This window comes from Colossoma macropomum, unplaced genomic scaffold (genome assembly GCF_904425465.1).
Source record: "Colossoma macropomum unplaced genomic scaffold, Colossoma_macropomum, whole genome shotgun sequence".
Lineage (NCBI taxonomy): Eukaryota > Metazoa > Chordata > Actinopteri > Characiformes > Serrasalmidae > Colossoma > Colossoma macropomum.
In genome coordinates this window covers 28,493,187-28,511,462 of record NW_023494803.1, presented here as the reverse complement: position 1 = coordinate 28,511,462, position 18,276 = coordinate 28,493,187, and the positions used below count along the sequence as shown (strand labels likewise).

General features: G+C 40.2%; 2 protein-coding genes across 2 annotated transcripts; one reads left to right on the top strand and one right to left on the bottom strand.

The window, feature by feature from the left end:
- Positions 1–235: 235 nt before the first annotated feature.
- Positions 236–12,851, top strand: akap12a (A kinase (PRKA) anchor protein 12a). The gene is made up of 4 exons (XM_036592632.1): positions 236–470; positions 4,549–4,648; positions 4,760–12,182; positions 12,352–12,851. The coding sequence occupies exons 1-3, from the start codon at positions 363–365 to the stop codon at positions 12,148–12,150; spliced, it is 7,599 nt and encodes a 2,532-aa protein (XP_036448525.1). The 5' UTR covers positions 236–362; the 3' UTR covers positions 12,151–12,182; positions 12,352–12,851.
- Positions 12,852–14,122: 1,271 nt separating this feature from the next.
- Positions 14,123–18,273, bottom strand: zbtb2a (zinc finger and BTB domain containing 2a). Its single transcript, XM_036592822.1, has 3 exons — positions 17,556–18,273; positions 16,573–16,761; positions 14,123–15,752 (listed from the first exon to the last, which is right to left on the bottom strand). The coding sequence occupies exons 2-3, from the start codon at positions 16,743–16,745 to the stop codon at positions 14,567–14,569; spliced, it is 1,359 nt and encodes a 452-aa protein (XP_036448715.1). The 5' UTR covers positions 16,746–16,761; positions 17,556–18,273; the 3' UTR covers positions 14,123–14,566.
- Positions 18,274–18,276: the final 3 nt, after the last annotated feature.

Here is an 18,276-nt window from a genome sequence, read left to right as displayed (position 1 = left end):
CTCTGTGCAGCTGAATCACTGGTCAGAAGGGGTGTCTGGTTTTTTATTTACACTTTTTGGGGAGACAGAGGAGAAGTTTCCTGCAGTCGTGCAGTCCAGGCCCTCACAGCCAGCAGCTTTTCTCTGCAGTCATCTCGGGTCACCATCTCCCCCCTGCCGATGTTGCTGCTGAGGCGGGACACTGCCCTGTGCATGTGATAGCGAGGGGAGGATGGTTTCTAAAAAAGCGCGTGCACCGAGTCAGCGGCACCAGTTGGGAGTCCGACCGCGCTGGACGAGGCTAATAACCACGACTCATCCCTGGATATTCCTTCCTTCCAGCGGCTAACGCGTGGATCTCGTCTCGGGACAGGGGGTTGAAGATGGGGGCAATAAGCTCAGCGCAGCGGGACAGCAAACAGGACGGAGACACGGTCACCGAACCCAGCGCGGGACAGGACGAAGCTCAGGAAAGCGGAGCGGAGGATAAGGTAAAGCACGAGTCAGTATCAGAGCCTGATGGTTTGGACTCTGCGCTCGTTTCAAACGGAGGTACAGGCAGGGAAACGTTCCTGTGGATCTGCTGTTAAAACTGCGGTTAAAACTGCGAGGGAAAAAAAACTTACTGGGCTTTTTTTCTGCTGCTGCAGCCACTGCAGTGGATGGTGCTGTGATGGTGCCAGTTAGCCTGCATGAAAACGTAGCCTAGACTACATACAGTCTTCACGAATACTTTCAGTTCAGAAACAGTAAATATATGAACGTTTACTTACAATATGAATGAACACAGTGCTCTATTTTTGATATCCTACTCAGATGTAAGCTTTAAACTGAGCGGTTACCCACTAAAGCAGAATCTCTCTTCAGTTTTGGCACGTGTTCAACCCTATAAGACCGGCTTAATTAGAATGTAGTTCTAGATAACTGTCAAATTATTTATTTAAACATTTAAATGAACTACTATAAGTAACTATAAATACTAACTCATCTGTGGATAGTCATCAAAACACTTCATATATATAATATATATATATATATATATATATATATATATATATTCATACATACATATATAGTGTATGTATGTTACTGGAACACTAATTTCCCTTTGGGGATTTATTAAGTGCTATCTTAAATATATTATTTAATTATTTCTAAATTTTCCTTTTACTTCAGTGTAACTCCATCTCTACATAGGCATGTTTGACAAAACCCATATGCACTCTTAATGTACCTCATTAATGCAGTGCTGTATTTCTGGCAGTCTTCTCCCAAAGGAAATATAGAATTTCCTCCAGCTGCAACCCCAAATAGCAGTTTCATTGATTTTTTCTGTGTTAAACTTGATGAAGTCAGCCACAAACAGGAAGTCTGATGGCTCTCCATGTCTTCAGAGATGACAGCTATTTCTATTTCTGATTGATTAATTCATCAAGTCATTTGAATTATTGCAGAACCTAATGATAATACTATACATTATATTTTGTTTTCATATTATTCAGTGAGGTTCCAATTTATTACTCATATGCAAACAATTTAAAAAAAATCACCTTGAAAAAGTTTTAAACAGGATTAGAAAAGGTGAATCACCACCTGCCACTGTGAAGTGAACACACATTGCATTATCTGCACTAAAGCACACTTGAAATGGAAATCTTGCTTTTGGACTTAAATAGCAGGTTTCCAGCTACAGTATAAATTTATTTTCAACCATATCTAGATAACCAAACAGAAAGTGTAGTACATTTTATTACACCGCCCAAATTTGGAAGCACCAAAACAGTTTTGTTCAGTAACTATGTTCGTGTCTGGTGCTTAAGTGTGTATTTTTTGCATGTAATAACATCTACAAAGTTGTGGTACATATTTATAAACAAATGCTGGGAATCTAAGCAGAGAGCATTTATAGTCACCTCTTGCTGGTTTGTAGGCCTTTTAAGTTTCATTTTCGTCACAAAAAACATTTTGATTGCCAGGACAGCACATGATCAACATCTATCTAGAGAGTTTTGGCACACTGGGTTGGTATCAAAAATGTTTCTGTACGCTTCTGGATTCATCTCTGCCCGTCATGAGCAGCTACATCATCAGTGAAGATATGTGAGCCACATGTGCCATTTATTTCAAACACTTCCTTCCACAGCGTTTCATAGTCAGTGTTTTAGGTTACAGTGCTGTTACTCATTACTTCACATATTCACCATCACACTAGAACAGGCTGACTCCACCCATTTTAAATACCACCTTGTTTCCATCCTTTGAAGTGCAAAGATGAGCTCTATTGATTGACCTGAGTTCATTCCACCACAACGCCTCCACTGTCCATAGAGTCTACAAGAGTAGAGCTGTAAATGGGTTTGAAGGATGTTTTTTTCTCAATACAGATGAGAACTTTTATATCACCAACAAAACTGAACACTGAAGCAATTGTTGACACGTTTTTCCAACATAAATTTCAGAGAACTGATTGAATGCTGTCAGTCAAGTTGAGCAAATGGCACTTTTCTTTCTTAGTTGTAGGAAAAACAACACACTTTTATTGTACTTCTGACTCTGTACTATGACTCTACATGGCCTCACTTTATCAGCCCCAAGAAAAGCTGTGTGCACTGTAGTGAGATTTGTGATCTAAACATAAAAATTGACTACTTGCAGTTCAGCTTCAATAGTCAATAGGCTAGTAACCACAAAGGGGGTAACAGCTCGAAATAATTCAGCAAGTTAAAAAAATTTAATAATTCTTGCAGTGATTTTTTTCTTTAGTCTGCCGTTGTTTATGCTACATTTCTACAATCTGCTACATTATCTATTTAGGCTTTTCACTCTGAGATCTTGGATGACCATTTGATGTGGTCAGATTGGATCACTCCACAACCCAGCGCTAGAGAATTTTATACCCATCTAGTTGTCACTTGGTGTTGGGCATGCTGAACTTGAGCTCATGTACAGCAGCTCCAGAGTGTCTCTTTCTATTGGCAATGCTTTGCTATGGACATTATACAAGCTGTGTTTGTGTGTAAATGAAAAGGATGTCTGGATACTTACTTATCTAGTTTTGAGTGTTTTAGCTAACTAACTGTGGTTGAAACAGCCAGCGTCAAGCTCATCCAATGAAAAATTCTCATATAAGCATTTATACAGTTGCACTCAAATTATTGAACCCCCTCAAAGTGCAAGGCAGTTTGTAATATAAATAAAATTTATGAAAATATACCAACCAATGCTTCAATAAACAAAGTAGGTTCATTACATGTTCATGTGATTTTGAGAACATAAAGTTGAGTTTTCTGCTAATAGTTGAATCATTCTCTCCACAAATGCCCATGTGCAAAATTATTCAACCCCCAAATTCAGTATTTTGTGGCACATCCTTTACACTTTATAATCTCCAATAAATGGTTCCAGTAGGTGCTCACAAGCTTCCGACATCTCTCTATTGGAATCTTTGCACACTGCAGCTCATTAATGTTCTGTGGTTTCCATGCCAGAGATTTGCAATGGGATTTAAATCCAGGGATTGACATGGCTACTCAAGGACATTGCAGGACTGATCCCTGGATCAAGCTTTGGTCGACTTGGACTTGGAAATTCAGTAATCACCAAGATTCAATTTTCACACTGAAGGCATCACATTCTTCTACAAAATGGCCTGGTATTTCAAAAAATCTACGATGCCAGTCACCCAGTTAAGATATATGTGCTTTTTGGTCGAGAGTGGAGTACAGCAAGGTGTCCAGACATGAAAGCTTTGCTTGTGCCGTGTTCTTCTTATTGTGTTCACCGATAGTTTTGTCCCTGTCTTCATCATGTCATACTGCAAGTCTTTGGCAGTAATGTGATGGTTTTTCTCAGCTATTCTGTTCAAATGTCTGTCACCTCTTGCTGAAATTTAGCTTTTTCTTCCACATGTAGGTGGGTGTGCTGCTGTACCATGAGTTTTAAACTTAAATATGATATTTCCAACTGCCTCTTAAAACTTTGTGTCTGGGATATCTTCCTGTATCCATTGCAATTTTGGTGCAATGAAAAAATTTCTTCTCTTTTGTAAGAGTTTTTTTTTCCTTTGCCACATTTGCTGCTGGGTTTGAACACAAGCATGGGTGGGATTTATATATGTATCAAAGCTTAAGCAAATCATTTGCCATTATATTCACAAAGACTTTTTTGTGTTGTAGAACAATTTTGCTGCTTTATAGACAAGCAATGATTTAAAAACCAACAATATTAAATAAGGGGTTGAATAATTATGACATGACTGTTTTAAGAAAATATCATCATACATTTTCACTATAAATTTAAATGCCACTCAACTGATACATGGATAATTTAAAAAAACTTTCTGGTCTTCATCAAAACTTGAATTTGTAAAATCTTACAGTCTCAGTAGGGGTTAAATAATTTTGAGTGCAACTGTCTCTCTTATAATATTTGATATTATGAACATTGGACATTGAAATCACACCGAAAAATCCTTGATTCTCACTTGTATTTGAACACAATGTTTTTATTTGAACAAATAAAGTGGCTTTATCTAGCAGTATCTTTGTTGTTTTTTCACCTTTTATCTAGCTGCTACAGAAGAATGGACAGATCTCAAGCCTGAATGAGAAGACAGAGAGCGAGGCTGATGAGTCAAAAGGCCCCCACGAGGAGAGGGTCCTTGCAGAAGGTATGTTCATACCCATTGTTTTATTTGAAAATTACTTCCTTTGCTGTTACATTTTTGATTATATAAAAGTGTGTTTACAATGTTTCAAACTGATGTTTACCATAATTTCAGTTGGTTCTGGATATGTAACACTGAAAGAAGATGACACTGAGACCACTGAAGATCTTCAAGAGGGAGATACCTCTCAAGAAAACACTGAGGAGTTGGCCAAAGAGATGGTTAATGCAGATGGTGTGGCAGTAAAAGAGGACGAAATTGATGACAAACAAAATGACATTGAAGTTGGCTTCAAAAAAATCTTTAGATTTGTTGGATTTAAGTTCACTCTGAAAAAAGATAAGTGTGACAAAAGTGATACAGAGGAACCACTCACAAATGAGCAGGAGAAAAAAGCTGCAACCTGCTCAGAGGATTCTAGGGACACCACAGAAGACAGTCCTGTCAGCACAAATGAGCAGGAAGAGATGCAAAAGGACATAACAGGGGATGATGGACAAAATGAGTCCAAGGAAAGTAACACAACTCCTGAGACAGACAATGAAACAGCAGTGAGTCAAATCTCAGAGATTACAGAAAACAATGAGAAAATCACTCCTGATGAAGAAAAGACTGAGGAAGTTACAGAAAGCCCTGAGCCTGAGGAACCCATGTCACCAATTAAGCGATTCTTCACACAGGGAATTTTTGCTAGCTTAAGGAAGAAGAGAAGGGATGAAGCACCAAAAGAGAATAAAGAGGAGGAACTCAAGAGAACTGACAAAGAGGAGGGTGAAAAATTGGGTGAAGCTGCACCAGAAGACAGTACATGCGTATGCCTTGACATCTCTAACATTACACCTGAAGAAGGTAGAGATTTGAGCAAGCCTTCACCTGAGAGAGAACTAATGAATTCTCAAGAACAAGAAAAAGTACCAGCAAGTCCACTCATAAGGCTTTTTAGGAAACTTTCCACAAGAAGACAGAGAGAAACAAAACCTACTGAAACAAAGCCTACTGAAACAAACGTAATTGAGCCTGGGGAAAATCTAAATGAAAAGCTTCATTCCTCCACAGAATTAATCAAGGTTACGAAAGAGGAAGAAGAAGCAAAGATGGAAGAACCAAAGTCTGCAGGGGAGGATCAGATCACAGATATTAGCCCTGAAGAGTCAAAAAAGAAGTCAGATTCCACTGTTTCCTGGGAATCTCTGATATGTATTGGGTCTAACAAGAGAAGGGCCAGAAAAACATCTGACTCTGAAGATGCAACGCAAGATAGAGGTGAAGAGCCCAAAAAAACAACTGAATCACCACTTGGAAGCTCAACTGAAGGTGATTATGAACATCTTACATCCTCCAACGAACAAACAGGGAGCCCTGCAGAGGAAGAAGGTGGATCTACATGGAAATCTCTTAAAAAACTAGTTACCCCGAAAAGGAAGGGCAGAATGGAAGAAAGTGGTTCATCTGAGCAGATACCTTCAGACACTGAGATTACCAAAGATGAATCTTCATGTTCTATAACGAAACTTATTCCAGGGCGTAAAAAGAGGAAGTTTGATGATCGGCAAGAACAAACATCTGATGAGGCAGGCAAGGATGCTGGGACAGACAATGAAGATGATGAAACACCAGCGGTTGTTCCACTATCTGAATATGAAATAATTGAACCTGAGAGTTTGAAAGAAACAAGAGAAGAAACAGAACTAGAGAAGAGGGTGCAACCCACGATTGAAGAGGACAAACCTAAAGAAACAAGTCCTTCAGTGAAATCTTCATATGACGTGAAGCCATCAGTTGTGCCCATTTCCTCTGATTATATTGAGGATTTGACAGAGTTCATAAGCAAACATCAGCAACTCAGTGACATTCCAGAGGAAGGAATTATTGAGGAAAGTGTTGCAACACCAGTATCCTCTGCAGAGTGGACAACTCAAGATGACACATTAGCTGAAGACTTTGTAGAGCTGACAGCTGATGCAGTCACTGCCCCTGAGCCTGGAACTGAGCAATTTAATGGGGATGAAACTACTGAGATGGTATCAGCGGTCTCCCAGCTAACAGAATCTCCTAAAACATCTGGAAATGTGACACCAGTACCACTTGAGTATGATATGAGAGAAGCAGACGTGATCATTCAGGAAGTTGTCGAAACCATTTGCATGACTCCAAGTGTTATGTCAATCACTTCAAAAGACAAAGACCCAGAGACTCTAGCTGTGTCTGTTTCTCCACATATTGTAGAGTCAACTGTAACAGCTGAAACTAAAATTTTAGTCGCCCATGAGAAAGCAGAAGCTACATCCATCTGTACAGGCCTTGTTTCTCAGGAAATTGGAGATGTTGAAGAGGTTTCTCCTTTAGCCTTAGTTGAGGGAATATCTGAGTCCATGGAAGCTGTATCAACAGAACTCGTCTCTGAGGACTTAACAGAAGGACACGAGTTAGCAGGACCTGCAACAGATGATGTCTGTGCAGCTGAGGTCAAAGAAATAAAAACTGAGTTGCTTGAAGCATTTTTACCAGACAAGCATTACCCACCTCTTGTTGAAACTGAAAAAGAGATGGAAGACATATTTCAATTACATGCAGATTTGATGGAGGAAAGCAGAAAGGGTGAAGTTTCTACAGTGGAACAGGAAGAAGAAGTGAAACATGATACAACAGAAGCAATAAATGGAAATCAAGAACTTGCATCAGTTCAGATGGCAATTATCAGTGCAGTACAAGGTGAAACTCTGCTTCTTGAGGAGCAGGTTACTGCAAAGAATACAAGTGAGGTTCCTGAGACAGAGGGTCCCCTGGATATGGCATTAAAGGAAATGGAACCAGTGCATGAAGAGCCAGCAGTCTACGCCAAAGAAACTGCTGAAGTTGAAAAAGAACAAAGTGTTCCACATGTTGAATTATCAACTACTGATATTGAACAGGTCACTCTAGCTGAAGTAGTTGAGTCAGTAGCACAAAATGTCATAGTCGCAGTACCAGACAGTTCTATAAACAAAGCCTCAGAAATCACAGAGGATGTTGTTCAAGTCACTGTAGTTGAAGTAGCTGAGACTCTAACACAAAATGTTGTAGTCTCAGAGCCAGTGACAACTCTGGATGAAGCCTCAGAAATTACAGAAGGAACGGTTGAGGTTTTTGCATCAACTGTAGAATCTCTGGAGACCACAGAGGCAATTAGTATAGTAAGCCCAGTCTCCAGTTCTATCAAAGTTGTGGACGTGGAATTGGAAGATGAGGTTCAAATGAAAAATGTTCCTTCACTATGTTTTGTGGATAATCATGAAATACAAGTGGAAGTGAAAGACACTGAGTTAGGAACGGCAAAGACAGCTGTTGAGACGGTACTTGATGTTGCCACTGCAGTAAATGTGGCAGATATCTATGATAAAGTAGAGGAAATCAGAGAAGGAGTAACAGCACAACAGATTGAACCTATAACTGCAGAAGGGAATGGTGAAATTTTTGCAGATGAGACTGTTCATGACATTAAAGTGGAAATTGAACCACCATGGAAGGAAAATGAGCTGAACCTAGCAGTCGAACAAGATTCTCTTTCATCAGTTACTAATGATGAAACTAGTGCAGTGGAAGAGCCACAAGATGTACCAGAAGTTAAAGTGGACCTCGAAAAAGAACATCCAGAATCAGACGTAACTTCTGTAGAAGATCACAAAACAAAGCAAAGCACAGAGGATGAAGTATACACAGTAACTCCTAATGAAGCTGAAAAGCAGGTAGAAAATATACAAGCACCTGTCATCTTTGAGCAAACAGGTCTCCAAGAGGAATCTGCAAAGGAGGGATGCCAACCATTAATAATGGACAGTACCGAAGGAACACAACCAGATAATCAAAAAACTGAACTGAATTTAGATGCAGCATCTAAAGAAGCAGCTCCAGAGTCTGTAGAAGAAGCAACAATGACAGAGACTAAAAGAACACATATGGTTGATGAAGCTGTTACTTCTGGCACACCTTCAGAGGATGGACACACACAAAGAGAAGCAATGTCTGAAATTACTTCTGAAATTGCTAAAGAATCTCAAGAAATTATAGAGGCAGCTGCACCATCTCTAAAATTAACACAGCCTGAAATTAACACAGACCAACAACAAACGGAAATAAATACATCAAAACAAGAAGCGAGTCAAGAAACTGAATCAAGTGTCCAGATTTGCACAGAAGACAAACAAGTAGCTCAGGATATTGTGGAAGTGACTAAAACAATATCAGAGGTAGCTATCGTGTATGTTGAGGAAACAAAACAACAGATAATTTCATCTACTCATGAGGGGTCTAATGAAATTGAACAAATATGTGAAGTAGAGAAAGGTACTATAGCTAAACCTGAAGGACAGGGGACTGAAATATCTGAGGAACCAGTGGCAACGGAGCAGCATGAAGAAGCAACATCAGGCGAAGACAAAGTAGCAGTGACTACAATAGAGGCTGTGAAAGTTGAAGCTCCACTGATAGTTAAACAGGAACCAGAGGCTTTGGTCACACCAGCAATGGAAGTGAGTGAGCCTGCCGTTATGGTAACAAAAGATATGCAAGAATCCAGTGAAGATGTAAGGGACCAGAAGGCAGACACTCCGTGTGTAAGCATCCAGGAACTGGTAAGTGCACTGGAGGTCGAAAAAGCAGCGGCCTCTGAAATGGACACAGAAACTCCGTCTGTTATGGAACAGAAAGAGGAACCACCCACAACCTTTTCTGAAGCAGAGACAGCAGTATCAGTTGAGCTGGTAACAGAACCACCAGTGGTCACTGAAAATCAAACTGAGACACCAGCAGTCACACAACCTGAAGTGCAAACACAAGTAATGAACGAACTCAAAGCAGAGGCACTGGAGGTGACAGTACCAAAGGTAGAAACACATGTAGTAACAGAGGTTAAACTAGAAACAGCAGTAGTAACAGAGCTTGAAGTACAGACACCAGTAGTGACATCAGTGGTAAAAGAACTTGAAGTAGAAACACCAGTGGTATCATCTGTAGCAAAGAATACTGATGCAAAAACCACTGATCTGCCATCAGTGATAAAAGATACAGAAGTGCAGCCAGTGTTGACTGTCAGTCTGCCTGCGGTAGCTCAAGGGACCACTGTGGGGGAAATGCCAACACAAGAAGAAACACCAACAGTGGCAGAAATACTGGTGCCTCAGCTACAAACAACAGTGTCAAAAGAGGAAGAAACGCAAGTTGAGATTTCCAAAGAAAAGGATGTAAAGGTCATGGCACCAGTTGCAGTTGACGTAACACAACCAAAGCTAGAAACGCCTAAAGCAGAAGAGACAATCATACAAGCAGCAGTGCCAGAACTGGAAGCACAAATACCAGCTGTGACATCAGCACTTGAAACAGAAACTCTGGTGGGGACATGCGAGGAAAAGAACCTTGATGCACAGAGTCTTGTTGTGACATCAATAAAAGAAGTCCTAGAAGTGGGGACCACATTTTTGACATCAGTAGTCAATGAACCCCAATTAAAAACAACTGTGATTCCAGTGGTACGAACACCAGTAGTGGTCCCAACAATACAAATGCCAGAAGTGCCAACAGTGACACTAGACATCGAAACAAAAGCTGAGACATCTGCATTTTATGTTACTGCCCCAAAAACTGCAGCACCTGAGGCAACAGAAATAAAAGTGGAAACAGCAGTAGTACCTGAAGTGGAAGTAAAGACGCCAGCTGCATCATCAATGGTAACAGAGCTTAAAGTGGCACCTGTAAAAGAAGAAGAGAAGGCAGAACCAGCTACAGCTCCTATTATAATCCCACTAACAGCAGCACCTGAGGTAACAGGAGTAGAAACAGCAGTAGTAACTGAAGTGGAAGTAAAGACACCAGCTGCATCATCAGTGGTAACCGATCTTAAAGTGGCACCTGTAAAGGAAGAAGAGAAGGCAGAACCAGCTACAGCTCCTGTTATAATCCCACCAACAGTAGCACCTGAAGTAACAGGAGTAGAAACAGTAGTAGTAACTGAAATGGAAGTAAAGACACCAGCTGCATCATCAGTGGTAACGGATCTTAAAGTGGCACCTGTAAAGGAAGAAGAGAAGGCAGAACCAGCTACAGCTCCTGTTATAATCCCACCAACAGTAGCACCTGAAGTAACAGGAGTAGAAACAGTAGTAGTAACTGAAATGGAAGTAAAGACACCAGCTGCATCATCAGTGGTAACCGATCTTAAAGTGGCACCTGTAAAGGAAGAAGAGAAGGCAGAACCAGCAGCAGCTCCTGTTATAGACTCATCAACAGCAACCCCAAAGATAACAGGAGTAGAAACAGCAGTAGTAACTGAAGTGGAAGTAAAGACACCAGCTGCATCATCAGTGGTAACCGAGCTTAAAGTGGCACCTGTAAAAGAAGAAAAGAAGGCAGAACCAGCAGCAGCTCCTGTTATAATCCCACCAACAGTAGCACCTGAAGTAACAGGAGTAGAAACAGTAGTAGTAACTGAAGTGGAAGTAAAAACACCAGCTGCATCATCAGTGATAACAGAGCTTAAAGTGGCACCTATAAAGGAAGAAGAGAGGGTAGAACCAGCAGCAGCTCCTGTTATAGACTCATCAACAGCAACACCAAAGGTAACAGGAGTAGAAACAGCAGTAGTAACTGAAGTGGAAGTAAAGACGCCAGCTGCATCATCAGTGGTAACAGAGCTTAAAGTGGCACCTGTAAAAGAAGAAGAGAAGGCAGAACCAGCAACAGCTCCTGTTATAATCCCACCAACAGTAGCACCAAAGGTAACAGGAGTAGAAACAGCAGTACTAACTGAAGTGGAAGTAAAGACACCAGCTGCATCATCAGTGGTAACCAAGCTTAAAGTGGCACCTATAAAGGAAGAAGAGAAGGCAGAACCAGCTACAGCTCCTGTTATAATCCCACCAACAGTAGCACCTGAAGTAACAGGAGTAGAAACAGCAGTACTAACTGAAGTGGAAGTAAAGACACCAGCTGCATCATCAGTGGTAACAGAGCTTGAAATGGCACCTGTAAAGGAAGAAGAGAAGGCAGAACCAGCAGCAGCTCCTGTTATAATCCCACCAACACTAGCACCAGAAGTCCAAACTCTAACAATGGTTGAAACACCAACAATTGTTCCAGCAGTTGAAAAGCCAACCGTGGTCCAAACACCAACCGTTGTCCCCATGGTACAAACACTGACAGCTGACAAAACAGTAGCAGATGCAGAAACATCAGAAGTAAAGGAAAGATGTAAGGAGGCATTAGTTACAACTGAGGCTGAACCACCAGCTCTGACTGAGGCAGAAGTGAAAGTAACAGGGGCAACTAACAAGGTCACTCAGACCATACAAAGTACTGCAGAGTCAAAAGAGGACGCAGAGAGTCTTGAAACAGTTAGCAGAGTACCAAAAGAGGTTGTTGTCTTCATGGCGAAGACAGCCGAACCACTACCAGATGCGGATGATGATGTGTGGGAGGATGCTGTAGATGATATCAGAGTTGATGATTGTTCCACCGCCAAAGCAGGTGTCTGATTGCAAGATGGCAACGCATAAAGCAAGAGCTTGTAAGTGGTCAAACTACATACTTCAGAACTGTTGAGCACAATGAGACAAACATAAACATAACATTACGTTAGATGCTTTAACAAACCATTAGTAGTTACATTTACTTTTTAATAGTAAGAAAATTGATATTACAGTGACATCTTTTTCATTTTACTGTTTCTTTTACAGGTTGGACAGGCAAACCTTTCAAATGAAGGTCTCTAGAGGCTAGTCTTCAATTACTCTATATGGAAGCATAAGTATTAGTATTACTTCTAAAGGTTGCGGGCACATGGTACCCCACATGAACAGCTCACCAAGCCCTAGAGGAACAATGCAAGGTCAAATTCTGTGAAGTATCGCAAAGCATGTCTACAAGAAAAAACGCAATGCTTGACTGGCCCAAAAGATAATACATTTTCCGTCCAGTCTGGAAGTATTTTATTTTACAAACCTGTATGAAAACAGGGTACTAATACCAAACCCTTGAAATAGAGCAATCCAGTACAACATTTTGTCATTTAATATTGTAATCTGATTTTGCGTCTTCATTTTCCTGATCACCACCCATGAATGTAAGGGGAACTATCATATTGCATAACAATATGTTTGAATATATATATTTAACTACATACAATCTAATGTCTTTTTTCACCTCACCCTCTCATATCAAGAATTACAAGCCTCACAGACACTTCCATCTTTCCTGAAAACCACAACTTCTAGCACCATTATTCATATATGTTCAGTATTACTATTTATTTATGAATTAAGTTTAACCATTTAAAGGAACATGTATCTAGAACTATGATATACCTCTGGGGAAACAGTTTCTCTGCAAACCCAATGCACAGAATAGGCATACCTCGCTTTACAACTAAGTACCCATCATACTGAATCAAACTCAAATGCATTTTAGTTATTTCTCTGCTGTTTGGATTTTCTAAGTCTATGGGAATTTAGATATTGGGAATTGTAATACCTTCTTTGCTACATTGTAAATGCATTTAATATTAATACTCTGAATGTACATTCAATCTACCTTGCAGCTTACACATCTCAAATGCTTTCAAAGTTTCAAAGACTGCTTGTGCCTCACTTTAAATCACCATAATCATTATTAGACATGATTTAAGACTGAGTGCATTAAAGCTTAACATGTAAGTAAATATGTAATTTACGATGATGGAACAGATACAGAACACTGAAAAGTAATAAAGAACATAGTTATCAAATGCTTTTACCATTATTGCTACACTATATGTTCAAAAGTATAGACACTCTTTGTAATTAGTGAATTCAGCTACTTTGAGGTGCACCCAGTGATGACACAGGCGTTCCAACTGCACACGCACCAATTGCAAAAAGCACTCCAGTATTGGGCTGTGGAGCAGTGGAACTGTGTTCTCTGGAGTGATAAGACTTCATCCAATAGCTTTTAGATGAGCTGGAGTCACATTTGTGATGTAGAACTGATCATCCAACATCAGTACTTGACCTCACTAATGCTCTTGCAGCTAAATGTAATTAAATCCTCACAGCAATGTTCCAACATCTAGTACAAAGCCTTCTCAGAAGAGTAGAGACTGTTAGTACAGCAAAGAGAGGACATTCAACCAAATAACTCTGATTTCATAAGGAACAATAGATGAGCAAGTGTCTGAAAACTTTTGGACATACAGTGTATTTGTGTAACACATATTCTGTCTTTCATAGGAGTTTGAACGTGGCTGTTTGGACAGAACTTTATGAACATTTTAGGTGCAGGAGGTAGCATCCATTTTAATTTAGCCTTTTCATTCAGCTAAGCCTTGTACAGAGGGTACAGTCTGTGCATTTATAAGAAACTGTATTAACATTTAACTAAATATGTTATGTGACTGCAATGGAGTTCAAAACTTTTTATGAATTATTACAAATGATTATTTTCAATTTATTTAAATAAAATAATCTTAAAGGGTCTGTGGACTGATTTTATTAATGGACAGTGCAGATACAGTCTATTAAAATAGTGAAAAAACAGCATCTTCCACACAGCACTTAAATAAATAAATTAAGTGGGTACAAGACAGTTTCCTTATAATTAAACAGGAAAAACAGATTCTCTTATCCAGTCAGTACAGAAATCATAACATTTCTGGTATACTTGGTAATATTCTCCTGGTATACTTGGTAATATTCTCCTGGTATACATATAAAATCTGGTATTTGTGGTATTCCACTGCAGACAGAAAACAGTACCTTGTACACATAGATGTTTTTAAAGAAAGAGAGAAGGCTGTGCTGTTAATTGCATTTTTCTCAGGAAAATGTGAAAATACCTTAAGTAAAAATGTTCCATCAAGAAAAATTAATACTTTAATGTTAGACTATGCAGTTTCTGATCAATAAGGCTCCAGTTCTGCTAAACTTCCTCAGTGGAAATTGTCACTGAACCAGTATTTGGGACAGATTCTTCAGCTATTGAAGTGCCATTTGCATGTTCACCTGACGGGTCATCTTGCATAGGTATTGCTGTACCCTGAGTCGGACACTGGTGTTTGAGGACCTCAGAGGGGCTACAAAATGGCAATGCGCACACACTGCATTTGTAACGTCTGCTTGATGACAAGAAAAGCGCTTCTACCTGGCTGTTGTCTTCCCCACCACACAGCACCATGCTCTGTTTATTCACCATTGTGTATGACTCTGCACCCTGAATCAGGCACACATGTCTAGAAGCCTGGCTTGCTCTGCAAAAGCTCTTCCCACAAGCACTACATTTGTACGGCTTGCCTGTGTGGATGTACATGTGCTCCCGCCAGTGGCTTTTCTGGATGAACTTGCGGCCACAAGTTGGACACTCAAACTTGCGCCGTTTTACCTCACGTTCCAGGGCTTCCAGGTTATCTATATCAGCAATATCTGAAGGAGGCGGGGTATTATCCCTCCTCATCTGTAGCTCCGTATCACTCACATCATCACTGTCAACACGGAGAACCTCATCTTCCCCATCCTGACCTTCCAGTTCCATAGCATAGCTATCTACCATAGGTGACACATGATGTTCAAAGGACTGGTTAGCATGGAAAAGAAGATGCTCCTTTAATTGACATCTCTGGCTAAAGCGACTCCCACAGTGATTGCATGTGTAATGTTTTCTAAAGGAAGAATTTCTCCTCATAATACCAGATGTGATATGTTGGATGGAGGTGGTTGCAGGAATCTCACTGGGGGACTCCTGGTTGTGAACATCTACAGAATTGGTTGATTTTGTTTCAACAGCTTCAGAAAAGTTTTGAGTCAAAGCCTCACCACTGTTTTCAGGACAGATGTGGCGCTTGCATGTTGTATTCCTACCAGGCAAACCACATGGCTGATCAGAGATCTGAATCCCATACAAAGAGTTTGTCAAAGGAACACATTGTGCCTCTGGGTGAATCAGGAGGCTTGCCTCTTGTAAAAGAGGATATGCATGCAGGAATTTCACTCCCTGCTCCAGGTGATGAGGATCAATCATCTGTGTGGTCAGTTTTCCCGTGTACATTAGGTTAAGCAGATAGCTGAAGATTTCTGGCTGTATGTCTGAGGGCTTCAGGCGAACACATTCACTGAAAAACAGAAGTTGGGAAGTAACCTTGAGGTAAAATTAAGGACCGCTTGCTTTTGCTTTCACTCACTTGTACTGTAAACAAGACAACAGCAGACAACAACAACACAGTTAAAGGGGAATTCCACAGATTTTTCATAACTTCTGCATAACTCAAAGGTCAATATGTAAGCAAAGCCATTTAAAGTGGTTTGAGGTGAAATTTACTTAAAGAGTCAGAAACATTAACTGTGGTGACATGAAACGTCTGAGGTGTTCCATGCCTCTAAAATCTTTCTCACAGAAAGTTACTACATGAAATAGTTGTGAATAGGCTGCCTGATGCCCGCGACACTGCCTTACAAAAGTTTTGAGGTATGATTTCAGCCTATCAGGCATTTTCTAAAAGCTGTTCATGGCAGAGGGATACATGCAGGGTGCAGTGTTGCAGGGAAAACAGTCTCCAAAGAAAACTTATTGTTCAGTTTCAGCACCATTTCTCCAAGTTCATTACATACATATTAAAACATTACATATACAAACTCAGAGGACACCTGTAGGTTCACTGATTGTTTTGGGTAGTAAATAAAACGGCTATATTTGTGTTGTATACATTGAAGTTCCTACCATGTCAACTGTGAATAAATCTGAGTCTGTAAGCTTCTTTACAATTAACCATGTCACATCAAACCACTTTGACTTCTACATCTCAAAGACTGAATTATGCAGAAATTCTGAAAAACTGGTAGAATTCCCCTTCAACTGCATAACACATTTAGTTATTATAAAGCATAAGAATGCAAACCACACACATACATATTTAGATATTTGGGTTTAGGTACCTGTCTTGGTGAATGAACAGCATACGAAAATAGTCTGAAAATGCAGCAAGGACCGCCTTGTGAGCTTTAAAATAAACATCCCCAATAGCCACCGTGCAGTCACACAGGAAACCATACTCCCTCTGAGCACTGAGGCGCTGCAGAAGAACGAGACCGTGGTGGGCCAACTCCATTCTTCAACCTATGCAACTACAAAGGAGACAACATGCAAATTAAACAGTCTACTCTAAGAAAATCCCAACTGGTTGTTTGTAGTACCGAGATGTTTATCATTCGTCTCGACTGGGTGTAGCAGACAAACACTTAGTTTACGGTGCCGCTTTACGTATTATCTCAACTAACCCTACATTCTCGTAAACATGCAGGACGAAAACCTAATTAAAATGTACGCATGATACACCAGAGAGTCAATTATAATGTTCTGTTGTAAAAATGCAGTGCCAGTAACTTTTAAAAGCTGTAACGATACTAAAGTTATTTAAAATTTGTAGAATAGTAGTTAGCGGCTGCCCTAGCGGCACGAATCTCAAGTCTGCTACTTACTCACCAGCTGCTTGTTCGAATTTTCCCGTTCCACCTTAAATGGTGGAACGCCGGAGTGTAACTGCTACACCGTTTAAGGTGGAACGGCAAGTTCGAATAAGCAGCAGACTTTCAGCCTCATCCTAGCGGCGCCAAACAGGATCTGCTTCAGACGTGCAACTAATAACTTTAAGTTAACGCACTTTTTCTAGAGTTCAGGAAGATAAATTTACTTCCTTCGAAGTTTAAATGAGTAAATTAGTTATGATAATAAGTGAGCTGGTGTGGAAAAACAGACAAAATGCCAAATGCAAGTCGCGAACAGTTCACTCGGAGTTTGACTGAACTCGGCAACACTAACCGAGCTAGGTTAGCTAGCGTTAGCCAGACAGTTACCGGGATTCGTTCATGAATTCACTTTCTCTGTAGCTAATTAAATGGCGATTTTAGATTTTACTTACCGTATTCTTTCTGTGTCCCTTAAAAGATAAGCCGTGGCCGTCTTCATACTACGACAGCTAGCTAGGTTAGCGGAGAACGGCAGAAATTCTCCCGCGGATGTAGTCGGTGTTTCCGGAGTCTTACTTTGAATCACATGATACAAACGCGAGGCTGCAGCTTTCAGCTAGCATGAGCTAATCGGTTCTTTGGAACACGTTCTTTTCAATACATCGGTCGAATCGATTCACAAGTGCAAACTGAATCAAACTTTTTTCTTGTAGCAGCTACGCAATGTTTAATTCCATGTTATAGGCTCAAGACTAATAACAAAATCGAATAATTATTCTTCACATCTCATACATTCACAATGTAAAATGCTACACTGTGACATATTCAGAACAAAGTATTTGCTAAATTTCCTTCGGGATTAATAAAGTATCTATCCATCTATTTCAGTTTCTTTTCTCCCTGTAGACTGTAGCTAACTTCATTCCCCTGTGCTATGGTCATTAAAGTCTGATTCCATTAACGCGTAAAAACTCATTCGCTGAACGTCGCTGTGTACTGAAATGAGAATAAAGTTGATTGGACTAATGATCGTGTAAATGAATCACGCAATCTGATGATTGGTTCATTCAAATGGAATGTTCTAAAGAATCGGTTTGATCAACTGAATCGGACAATACTACTATCAGGCATACAGCGCGGGACCTAGCGCGGGACTTCCCCCAGGAGCCTGAA

What these genes read in the sequence shown, in the direction of transcription:
- akap12a (XM_036592632.1), top strand. Translation starts at nt 363, where the DNA reads ATGGGGGCAATAAGCTCAGCGCAGCGGGACAGCAAACAGGACGGAGAC. An exon ending in AAAGCGGAGCGGAGGATAAG is followed by an intron (nt 471 to 4,548) that starts GTAAAGCACGAG and finishes CCTTTTATCTAG; the next exon opens with CTGCTACAGAAGAATGGACA. An exon ending in GGAGAGGGTCCTTGCAGAAG is followed by an intron (nt 4,649 to 4,759) that starts GTATGTTCATAC and finishes CCATAATTTCAG; the next exon opens with TTGGTTCTGGATATGTAACA.
- zbtb2a (XM_036592822.1), bottom strand. Translation starts at nt 16,745, where the DNA reads ATGGAGTTGGCCCACCACGGTCTCGTTCTTCTGCAGCGCCTCAGTGCT. An exon ending in CTGTTCATTCACCAAGACAG is followed by an intron (nt 15,753 to 16,572) that starts GTACCTAAACCC and finishes TCTGTTTTTCAG; the next exon opens with TGAATGTGTTCGCCTGAAGC.